This window comes from Chanos chanos, chromosome 7 (genome assembly GCF_902362185.1).
Source record: "Chanos chanos chromosome 7, fChaCha1.1, whole genome shotgun sequence".
Lineage (NCBI taxonomy): Eukaryota > Metazoa > Chordata > Actinopteri > Gonorynchiformes > Chanidae > Chanos > Chanos chanos.
In genome coordinates this window covers 22,872,990-22,885,489 of record NC_044501.1, presented here as the reverse complement: position 1 = coordinate 22,885,489, position 12,500 = coordinate 22,872,990, and the positions used below count along the sequence as shown (strand labels likewise).

The 12,500-nt window shown below is 44.4% G+C and overlaps 1 protein-coding gene across 2 annotated transcripts in view; it reads right to left on the bottom strand.

Moving 5' to 3' along the window:
• The window catches only part of mtss1 (MTSS I-BAR domain containing 1), a 65,572-nt gene that overhangs the window by 20,931 nt on the left and 32,141 nt on the right, over nucleotides 1-12,500 (bottom strand). For both annotated transcript variants that reach the window (XM_030780016.1, XM_030780017.1), the window contains exons 5-7: nucleotides 4,740-4,824; nucleotides 3,688-3,779; nucleotides 2,958-3,032 (exon numbers count right to left, since the gene is read on the bottom strand). In XM_030780016.1, the coding sequence (XP_030635876.1) occupies nucleotides 2,958-3,032; nucleotides 3,688-3,779; nucleotides 4,740-4,824 (252 nt within the window). The remainder of the gene's footprint in view (nucleotides 1-2,957; nucleotides 3,033-3,687; nucleotides 3,780-4,739; nucleotides 4,825-12,500) is intronic.

The window sequence follows — 12,500 nt, the reverse complement described above, 5'->3', positions numbered from 1 at the left end:
GCTAAAGTACTCTGTGGAGCATCCTTTAGCTGTTATAACTTCTAATAAGTGTTTTGCTAATTGCTGTCAAGGTTCTTACACCTGTCTATTGGAATCTTTGGCCATCCTGCAAAAGCCTCTCGCTCACTGAGGTTTGACGGCTTTCGTGCTACAGCCGTCTTCTTTAAATCCCACCAAAGATTTTCAATGGGAGATAAATCTGGGGACTGAGAAGGTCACTCCAGGACATTTCGGGATCTATTTCTCAGCCAAGCTTTGGTTGACTGGTGTGCTTGGGATCATTGTCTTGCTGGGGAGTCCAGTGATCACCATGGTGCAATTTTCCCAACAGAAGGCATCACGTTCATCTTTAAAATGGCCTGGCATCTTTGGAAATCCATGATGCCAGTTACATGGTCAAGATTGCCAGTTCCTGCAGCAGATAAACATCCCCACATCATCAGTGACCCACCTCCATGCTTGACCGTGGATGGTATTCTTCTGGTCATAAGCCAAGCCTTTCTCACGCCAGACATACCGCTGGTCCATGTATCCAAACAGTTTCAGCTTAGTTTCATCAGTCCATAGAACTGTCCTCCAAAACTCTGCAGTCCTATCCAAATTCCTCCTGGCATATTCTAGTTGACCTTTGATGTTCCTCGTGGTCAGGAGTGGAGTGGTCGAGAGTGGAGTGCGTCTTGGAGTCCGGCCATGAAGTCCTTGTTTATTCAGTGCTCGTCTTATAGCGCCCACTGAAGCACTTGTCTCGGCCTTCATCAGGTCATCCTGTAGCTGTTTTGCAGTAACACAGGGGTTTTTATTAGTTGTCCTGATTAAGTTGCTCTTGATGAAATTTTGGGCTTTCTCCCAGAGCCAGGTAGGTTTGCAGCTGTGCTTTAAGTTTTAAACTTCCATATAATGCTCCCAATGGTGTCTCTTGGATTGTTACATTTTTGGGAGATCTTCTTATACCCAGTGCTCTTCAGGTGCAATGAAATAATTTCCTCTTTCAGCTTTTGTGAAAGCTCCTTAGTCTTACCCATGACCTTGAACACCTTCATGGGTGGAGTTTATATACAATATGCATCACAGCTGAAGCAAATTAAGGGTCATTATAAAGTTCCCAAAAGCTCAGTTATGTTTTAACACCACTTTAGGCTATAAAAACTAGCAGATGGTTTTAGAGACAGCAATGTTCTATAGGCATTGAATAATTGTGACATGGTTAGATTAACAAAATATCCTGAAACTCACAAATACTACATCATTCTCTTGGCTGATGTTATGTACCACTCAACTGATAAAGAAGTCATCCAAAGCAAAATCTAGTTCTTTGAAAAAAAAAACCTCCATTGGTAAACACTTACAGTCTTAAGGGGGTTGAATATTTCTAATATTTCTAACTGTATGCTCATGCTCAAGGTAGACCCGGTCTGTCTGTTTTCTCTGGACCAACGGTCTTCCTACACACAATGACTGAAAAGAAAGTTCAGAGTCTCAGCCCTATGTTTTTCTCACAACTCTAGAGCCTGACACTTAAACAGCTCTAGAGCCTGACACTTAAACAGCTCTAGAGCCTGACTCTTAAACAGCTCTAGAGCCTGACACTTAAACAGCTCTAGAGCCTGACTCTTAAACAGCTCTAGAACCTGACTCTTAAACAGCTCTAGAACCTGACTCTTAAACAACTCTAGAGCCTGACACTTAAACAACAGGATGACAGGGAGGGAGAGAGAGCCAGGGAGTGTGTCACTGATAAAGAGAGGGTGTGCAATCAGGCAGAAATGGTGAGCACTGGTGCCTAGGTTTTATTGGGTGACACACTTCCAGAATGTGAATGAATTTTCACACACAATGTGAGTGTCATCCTCTGGTGAAATATTGATATGTGTGTGTGTGTGTGTGTGCGCGCGCGTATATGTGTGAGTGAGGAGTGAGCAGGAAGGGATAGAGAGTGTGTCTTTTGAAGGCGTGAACAGTTTGACATGAGTGTGAATGGGAGTGCTTGGGCTTTGGTGAGGAGACGATGGGACTGGCGTACTTCAGAGGCAGACTCCACACTGCTTTAATGACAGAGCACCTCTCTCTCTAACTCTGCTGCTCCCTGTTTCAGGTCTCTGGTCTATTTCAGTGTTTTCTCTCTGCTCCTGCTCCTGGTCACTCTCTCATGTGCTACTCTGAAGCCCACAGCCTCACTGCTCCACCCGGGCTTTCACACTCTCTCACACCACTGTTGTGTCTTTTTTTGTGTGTGGTGTCAAAATAGGTAATTGGCAATTGTGACGTTACGGGGGATTTAAATTCTCCGCCTTTCAACTGCACATAAAAGCAGCCTGGATCTTTGTGAATGGTTGGCTAGGGTCGCTGAGGTGACGTCATACGCCGGCAGCGCCAGCATTTGAAAATGGCTCGAATTGTGCGGATCCAATTATTCCCTCTTTGTTATCTAAATTTGTCCCGTAACTCGCAATGAAACTTTGAAGAGTAAATTTGTTGTCCGCAATTGAAATTCCACTACAACCACAGCAACTGAAAGCTTGCTCCCATAAAATGTAAAGACCTTTCTAGAACTTTCTCAAGTCCATCAAGGAATAAGAAACAAGCTATAATGCACATTAATTCAAATCTAATAAGTTACAAACACAGCATATACACATAACTGGTCTGGTAAACCTGGTGAGTGAGGTTTTAGTAGCTGTGTGAACATTTAAAGCCTGCATGTGTCAGAAGAAGAGTTTGAAACCGCATCAGACATGAGCTCCTCTCTCACCCGTCAGTGTTCACTCAGAAAGACTGAGGTGGGTATGTTGCGGTTACAACCGAGGGTGTGGCCAGTTCTGGCATTGTGTGTTCAGACAATGGGCATACTGATGAGGTAACCTGAGTGTGCATTACGACGGCATGTCTCCGCTCACACTGCTGCGCCTCAGCCAGTCAGAAAAGTCCTTCTTGCTCTTTTCAGCGCCACCGTTGCTTACCTTTTTTCACCTTCTTCTGCAGTTTGATGGTGTCCGAAGACTTTTTCTTGATATCCGCTCGGGCTTTCTTGTATTCTGCCGAGTCAAAAGACAATCAATCACATTAAAGGGAAGAAAATTAAATGTCTGAAAAGCATTATGTGTGCTGGGCAAACGCCTTCATAAATTATTTATGGCAAATATGGAAAGAGCAGAGGCATCTCCGGCCAAGATAATGCATGTCACTAATCTCCACAGTCAGAGATAAGGTTCAGTGAATTGTTTCATACCAAATTAACAACAACTACAGAAGCATAAAACGCAGCTACAACCAGTCAAATGGCTGAGTGTAATTCCCAGTTGTGAGAACTAGTTTGAGAGATGGAAATGAATATCTGTCAGAGTAAAATATAGCTGAGGTCTCGTGAGTCTGATGAAAGAGTATAGCCAAGGATCAAAACATAGTGGAGAACCCAGCCCAGTGATGGTCTCTCTGAATAAAACCCACACTCCAGGCCGTGGACTTATCCACAGTCAGACTAACAGGAAGCTACCTTTCATAATCTTATCACGGTAAAGTTTACAGCAGGATAACACTCCACAACTAATAAAGAGAGAGGAGATCCTGCATGTTAAAAATGACAGTGATATGAAACATTTGGAGTCTTTGGTATGACTAGGACTGAGGTACGGTTGGAAAGGTGTGGTGCATTATTTGCAGTAGTGGGAAACATATGGAAAATTCCGGTACCTTTGGCATGATCTTTGTCAAGCTGACTGGCCACCTTTTTCCACTCCTCAATCTTCAGCTCCAACGGACCAATCAGATTATCCATGAGAGCCCTGCCAGGTACACGACAAACAACAGAAATCAACGCTGGAAACAAAAAAGGTCTTCACTCAAACTCTGAAAGAGGAGCAGCTTAACATGCATGAATTAGAAAAGGAAAAGCCCAGAGAAACAAAAAGAGTGGAGTGAATGAGGGAGGACGGCAGACAGCTAACAGGACTGGGAGCGAGTCTGTCAAACAGAGCACATTAGGAGCTTTCGACTTTTCAATTTACCTAATTCAGTACAGTCCCAGTGTGTGTGTGTGTGTGGGGGGGGGGGGGGGGGGGGTGTCAGTGATTATTCACAGACCAGTATGTGTGTGTGTGTGTGTGTCAGTGATCATTCACAGATCAGGACATGCATCAGTGATCAGTCAAGGACCAGCGTGTGTCAGTGATCAGTCACAGACTAGTGCGTGTGTGTGTGTGTGTGTGTCAGTGATCAGTCACAGATTAGTGTGTGTGTCAGTGAGCAGTCACAGACCAGCCCATGCCAGAGATCAGTCACAGACTAGTATGTGTATCAGTGAACTGTGACAGACCAGCATGTGCCAGAGATCAGTCATGGATCAGTGTGTGCCAGAGATCAGTCATGGATCAGTGTGTGTCAGTGATTAGTCACAGACCTGTGCATGTGTCAGTGTTCATTCACAGACCAGTGTGTGTGTGTGTCAGTGATCAGTCTCAGGCCAGAGTGTGTGCGTCAGTGAATGGTGACAGATCAGCGCGTACCAGTGATCAGTTACGGACCAGCGTGTATCAGTGAATAGTGACAGATCAGCACGTACCAGTGATCAGTCATGGATCAGTGTGTGTCAGTGATCAATCACGGACCAGCGTGTATGCCAGCGATAAGTCACAGATCAGTGTAATGTAAAATAGGCATGGGCGTGTGTCAAAGACAAGTGACAAAGAAAAAAGAAAGAAAAAAAAAGAAGGGAAGAGAAAGTTGGGAAGAGGCAGGACTCTTACGTTGTGAAGAGTTTGAGTTTGGATTCGATACTCCTGTGCCTCATACACATCCTGGTCAAAGCTGATCCAATCTCTTTAGTTGCTCCTGAAAAAAAAAACAAAAGCAAAAAAAACCAAAAAAAACAACCATTATATTTCAGTCCTTTCGTTAGACAATTCATCATCCGGGGATTACAGGAGCATGAGGACCTGAGCAAGGCAGTGCCATTTACATAACTATTTGTGAGAGAGCAGTTTTGTCAGAATGGGTGAGAGCGCTTGTTTTTACACTCCTCTGTTCCAAGAGATTAACAGTGCTGGCAACATGCACTGTTTCACATCAATAGACCTCCTTCAAGGAGGTATGTCAACACACACAGGACCAATCACCTCCCCGAAACTCCATTTTCAGACAGGCAGATATGTAGACAATCCTCCCCTGTCTCTTGGTCCTCATCTATTAATTCTTTTGTGTCAGCAACCCCTACCCACCCTGTCTGTCACACCTCTTCCACCTACAGGCCATTTTCTGCATGTCCGTCATCCTCTCCACCCATCCTGATGCTTTCTCTCCCTCGCTCCATCTCCTTGCCCACTACCCCAGTCCTTCAAATCCACATTCTACTCTCTATTCCTCCTCCTCCTCTCTGTTGCAGCACTCTTTTCTTTCCTCCACTTTACATCTTCCACCTCTCCCCTGTTTCCTTTCCTTTTGCATAACTCATGTCACCAGCTGCCTCCCACGGCAACGACCTTGTCACAAAATGGCAACATCGGTTCCCCATCTACAGTCATTTATGTCTGTCCTATCTCCACAGACACCCCCGAACAGAGAGAGAGAGAGAGAGAGAGAGAGAGAGAGAGAGAGAGAGAGAGAGAGAAGGGAATTCCAGAGAGTTATTCCATTTTCAGTGTAGTGAACACTGAACCGTTTGAACACACATCATCTGAAATGTCTGAAGACAGGCCGAGAGCTCACTGTGATCCAAACCGAGCCATCCTGTGTCAGCCCAGTCATTAGTCTGCCTCTACTTCAACACAAAACCTTGTCTACCTTTCAGCACTGGCCACAGGGCTCACAGCCAGCTGCTGCACTGTGGATATTTCTCATTCAGAAACACTACATTCATACAGGAACAGTAAAAAAAAAACCTTTTCACACCACCAGGGCAGGTGGCAAATCAAACAAACAGTGTGGAAAGTGTTCTCAGTCCTAAAAGACTACCAGACAGACAAACAGACAGAGGTGCACTTGAGGTATCCTGGGCTTGGCCCTGGCTCAGTATTGCAGCCTCCTAACTCAATGGGAAAACACTGCCTGAGTCATTCCCAGTCCAGACTTCACTGGGTGGTGTTTCCATGGTGACCAAGCCCTCATAAAAAAAAAGTATGTGTGTAACAGGTCTGGGTATGTGCTCAGATGAATGTGACATTCATAGTGGTGTTCCATCTCTGGGCACAGAACCAGGGGGCCATGAGACCAAGGCAGCACTGGCTCCGCACCGGCACGGGCACCAGCACCGTCCTAGTGGAAAAGAGCTAGCTGTGTCTCTCAAACAGAGACGGGAGTTAAGGAAGACTCCTTCATCACCCCAACACAGCCTCAGGACTCCTCTGTCACCCCAACACAGCCTCAGGACTCCTCTATCACCCCAACACAGCCTCAGAACTCCTCTATATCCCCAACACAGCCTCAGAACTCCTCTATATCCCAACACAGCCTCAGGACTCCTCTATTACCCCAACACAGCCTCAGGACTCCTCTATCACCCCAACACAGCCTCAGGACTCCTCTATCACCCCAACACAGCCTCAGGACTCCTCTATATCCCCAACACAGCCTCAGGACTCCTCTATCACCCCAACACAGCCTCAGGACTCCTCTATCACCCCAACACAGCCTCAGGACTCCTCTATATCCCCAACACAGCCTCAGGACTCCTCTATCACCCCAACACAGCCTCAGAACTCCTCTATCACCCCAACACAGCCTCAGGACTCCTCTATATCCCCAACACAGCCTCAGAACTCCTCTATCACCCCAACACAGCCTCAGAACTCCTCTATATCCCCAACACAGCCTCAGGAATCCTGTAACACTGCAGTGCAGACAGGCTGAAGACTCTGTAGGCAGACTGGGTGAAAGTGAAGGCAGACAGACTTTAGCCTGAATCCCCAGGGAGACCACAAGTAAACAGGCTAATGAGTAAATGACAGAGAAAAACATTTTGGCTTCATAAAAAAAAAAATCACATCACTATGATTCCCTCTCCAGGAACTGGAGCTTCACATGACAAAGATCCTCTTGTTCCAGGTCCAGTGCAGACAGCTTTGATAGGCACACAAACACGAGCAAACAACCTGACCACAGCTGCCCATATTTTGACTGGATTTTCACATCTGCTCTCACAAAACCCCGCTGAAAGTTAAAAAACAGTTAACACATTTCATTTACAGCTTTCTAACTCGTTACTCCAAAACAGATTTTTTTCGGAAGAAATATTGAATTTCCCGACAATCCGAAGCTGGTGGAATTTATTTTGTCTTTTAAACAAAACACTCCAAACTCCTGCTTCATCTTGGTGGAAAAAAGTGTGTGTGTGTGTGTGTGTGTGTGAAGCAGAGTGTGCTACAATGACTTTTTGTTTTGAAATGTGACGGTTTAACAGGTTCTGTTTGTTTCCTGCATTTCTCTTACACATGAAATGATGTCTTCAAATATTTCTCATTCAGATTTGGTCGTGTGTGTGTGTGTGTGTGTGTGTTATTCCCATAGACAAAGGCATCTGCTCGTCACTGCATGGAAACAGAGAGAAACACCTGGGCCAAAGCAGCCTTTCTCAGGATGACTCACTTGAACTCTTCCCACTGCTAAAGTAAAGGTTTCTACTGTAGACAGTCACAAAGAGGAGCAATACTGCGACTGACTTAAACTGCATGTTTTGGGCGGGTGGGTTGGTGTGTGTGTGTGTGGGGGTGCTTGGCCAGTGGGTAACAAGTTATTAAGCATACACAGGCAGATAGCAGTCATGACGTAACACAGCACTGCCATGAGAAGGGCAGGAAATAGGTTAGAGAGGTGGAAATGTACAAGGGGGAAACTGATACAGTTCAAGAGTTCATACTTGAGAGACAGGAGTTCATATTTGAGAGACCAGAGTCAAACAGTTGCTTACTCTGCCTCATCTACCCTCCATGTTTATGACAGTACTCAACACAACTGCCTGTCAAGAGCCAAAGACCTGGACTACTGACTCACACACACACACACACACACACACACACACAGACTCAGTGACTGGGCTTCAAACACATCCCTCTCTCTAAGACACATACACACACACACAAACAAATAAAGCTTGTCTTTAAAGGGGCAAACAAGAACACATTTTTCAATGTGTTCTGAGCTGTATAAACATAAAATCTATTTCACGCATAAACAATATTAAGATTATAAAAACTCTATTTCACGCATAAACAATATTAAGATTATAAAAACTCTATTTAACGCATACATAAGATTATTATGGGGGGTTTTTTTGTGAGGAAGGCATTACACAGGTTATAAAGCTGGTGCTGTAGCAGGAGGGGCTCCTTTTGATGTCAAAACACTTTAATAATTAACCCCTGATGTCACAACACTTCAATAATCGCTCCCTGATGTCAGGGCACTAGACTTTACTGAAACCTCCTGCTCATCTCTTCTTTGCAATAGAGAAATGCAACAACTCATTCATCCGCGTCTCCCATGTCATTTTTATTTGCATAATCACGTTTACTGAGCACACGCCCTCTCAAAACATACTGTCCAAGTAGGAAAATAACCCCTGTCTTTACAGCATGTTCCATAAATCATTATGGGACAAATATGAACATGTTTATGCATTACACATGGAGGGTGATATGATATGCACGCGAATATGTGTTTGTGCGTGTGTGTGCGCGCGCGCATGTTTGTGCATGTGAGAGTGCGTGTGTGTGTGCGCGCATGTTATACAGGACCAAACTAGTTACTGCTTTAATGGATTGCCAGGAGCAGAGGAAACATCTATTTCACAGTTCATGCTATGGCTGGCACAAAACACCTGCCTTACAGACACACCTTCCCTCTCTGTCTCTCCTTCTCTTTCTCTTTCACTCTCTATCATTCTCTGTCTCTCCCTCTGTCTTTCTTTCTCTCTCACTCACTCTTTCTCTCTCTCTCTCTCTGTATTTCTTCCATCCTTCCATTCAGGTACCTACCTCACTATAACCTCTATCTGTCTACCACACATTACTGGACTCATAAGTTCATCCACTCATCCACCCGTACCTCTGTGTCTATCCTAGTGGCTCAGGGGCTTCTCTGTGTGTGTGTGTGTGTGACTGCTCCGATGCCCCCCTCCTTTCAACACCACTTCCACCAGTAACATCACATGCATACACACACACACAACAGGTTACATCCTGCTCTCCAACACTGCTTCCGTCTGAGAGAGTGTGAGTGTGTGTGTGTGTGTGAAGTGCTAAAACCAGGGACTCTTCAGAGCATTCTCTTGAGAAGAAAACAAAAATTGAGAATTATTTTCATTATTTACATTAAAAAGCTTTGGGAAAACACTGAGAGGCAGACAAAAAGAAAAGGAAAGAAAAGAAGCTCCATGGCAGTAAGCAGTGTGAAACTGTTCTAAAGCCCAGTAATTACAGGTGCTTTTCTGTCAGTCAGGCTTAATGTAGTCAAAATCTGTTGACCTTCCAGTCTGAACAATGGAGAGTGGTGTTTCCAGTTTTATCTGACATTCAGTAGCTCTGGAAACAAGTCAAAGCTTCACTTCTCCCAGCCTTGGGAAAAAATAGTAATTATTTGACATTCTGCAAAACAAAGCGCATAGTTATTACTGTGTTAGTCCCAAATGGATTCTAATGGTACATAGACACACAGGCAGAGAAGCACACACCAGAGTGACAAACACACGAAATGAATGCAGCTAAACTTGACTTCCCATTGTCTCAAACACGATGTGTGGAAACCTGATCGACCTCTGAGCAGAAAGCTCCATTCAGGTTGTTTCAGGTCAGGTCTGAACTGGTTTACACAAGGGCTTGTGGAAGACAGACAGAGTTATGCAGAGAGACTGGGGTTAAATACAAATGTCTGCAAGTTTGCCGGCCGCAAACTAAATGAAAAGTAACTACAAGGGTGATTTTGGTAGCCTGAACCTTTGCTGCATGGCACTTGGCTATCAGTGTCTAATGTCAGCGTGCTTGGGGGCTGACAATGGACGTCACTTCTACCAGTGACAACCTTGGTGATGTCGGCACTGGTGTCAGCATTACTCGATTCTAACGTGCTGTAATATGGCTTGGAGTAGCGATATCCATAGATCTCAGTATTTGGGAAAACATGCACAGCTGACACAACTTAGGCATGTCAGTTATGTGGCTTTCATGAACTCTTTATTGTTTTACATGACAGTGACTTTCAAAACACTAGAATAAAAGACACAAATGTGACGCCCATGCTACAGATACACGCAGGCTACCTTTCCATGAAACTCTTCATCTTTCCCCGGCAGTAAAATTATGTCTGCATATTTAATGGCAAGTTGAAAGTAAGATTCTATGAGCTGATTCATTGTTGTGATGCATGTTAAAGAGTAGCAAATAGAGCAAGAACAGTCAGATCGCACAAGAGTAGAGGGAATGCAAAAGTAGCTCCAAAAAAAAAAAATCTCTACTGTACTTTTGGGATGCCATCGCCGGTGTTTTTTCTGCAGCTCAGGGCGTTTTTATCAGTTGAAAAAAGTTAAACTTCTCAGGAAAAAACACCCTTTGTCAAGCGCTTTTTTGACAGCTGACCAATCACAAGCATAGTAGTGACCCCTGTTGTTTCCCATAACAACCACCAAAAACAGAGAATGTGGCGGTGAAGAAGTTAATTGTGCGAGTTTCTGAGCATAGTGAACTGTGAGACATGACAGTTAAACTGTATCATAACATTAATTATAAAGAGGCCTTCTATAGTCAAATTGGACGGATCCTAGGAGTTTCAGGTGGGCTTTTGTATTTACTGCTTGTCTTTAGCAAAACTAGCCTGTTAGCTGCTTATGGCAACAAAAGACTCTCAACTGCTTTGGAACAAACGCCGCCAGCGTTTTTCATCAAATAAAAAAGACGCTACGTGTGAATACATCCTTAGACATTTACGCAACGCACACTGCAGTCAAGCCACTCAAAATTCAACAACACACACACCAGTCTCTGGGCGTAACATAGTGTTTTTCCTGCATGCATCTACAACGTGTTCGTGTAACATTACGTTATACAGCCAGTCACCAGCATTATTAGATCTTGGTACAATCATGCTGCATGCTTACTGGCTCAATGACGCTGATGAGATTTACTCCTCAAGTACCGAAATTTGGTACTGAGAGACAAGGTATTTTTTGATACTCGATAGTGCCTAATCAGTTCGGTCAGTGCCATAAAAGTATCGAAGTTCGGTACCCAACCTTAGACCTGCGATGCTCACACTTGCCCCTGTGGGGGTTGATGTATGAATTTATCAGACCCTAAGGACGTTTCTCAACACGGAGTATCATCATGCACAGACACCGGTGCACCGGTGAGTACAGTCTTGGCGACTTCAGCTTGGGAGTTCAGACCCCCGAGCACGGGAGGATGCAGTACGCTCGATCTGCATTTGGGACAGCAGCGTTCTTGCTGACATCATAGCTCAGCTTGGCTCTAGAGTCTACCCTGCATTTTCACCTTTATCTTCACTGTAATAGATATTTACAATAACATATAACATATTATACACCAACTTGCCTGCATCTGTTTTAATTTTAAAAAATACATTATTTAAAATGTTAATAAAACATTATATATTCACGATGCGTGCTTATAAAAGGGCCAGTGGCGGGAAATAATTGTGGGAGTTTGTAGTTTTGGCGAAATGCATTCTGGGATACTTGACTACCCAAGTCCACACAAGTCACATCCTCATGCATCCTTGAAAAAACCCACGAATTGAGAACACTTCCAGGTATTTGAGCTGTACTTGGCTAGAAGCAAACTTTGAATTGGAACAGTACTTACGCTGTGAATGATAACGTTTCACAAGGCCATGGGAACGCAAGTACAGAAAAGAACACATATTGAGAAACGGCCTAAAATCTGGGCTGACTCAGAGTGACAAAGGGACATGTTGATGACATCAGAGGGCAACGATTGACTCCTGGAGCAACAAGGGAGTGTCAATAATCCACAAACTCATGGTGAAATCACATTCAGCACAAAAGGAGAGAGGACAGAGGTTTGGGCCAAAAACACTGCTCAACCCAACGGTCTGTCAAGAGCCAAAAACCTGGACTAGTGACACATACACAATGAGTGACTGGGGATCACACATACATTTTCAAGTTTTTATTCAAGTTGCTTCTGCTTCAAACAAAACAAAATCAAAGCAAAACCAAAGTGTATGGATTTGAAATGCTACATACTCCATTTGGCTTTTTTAAGGTAGGGTTTACTTTATGGCAAATCCAATACCCCTTTTCCACTGCCACGGTGCCGGTGCCGGTGCCCGATCGAGCACCGGCACCCGCGCTTTTCCACTGACAAAATACTGGTGCCGGAGCCGAAAACTGGCACCGGCACGGCACCACAGAAATGCTGGTCCCAAAAGTTGGAACCGCTGACGTCAGAGGCTATGCAAATAAAAACCACGCGAGAACCAATCAGTTCAGCGTTTGATACGTGACGTTCTTTAGAGAGGCGGGAGTAACAAAAACGTCTGAC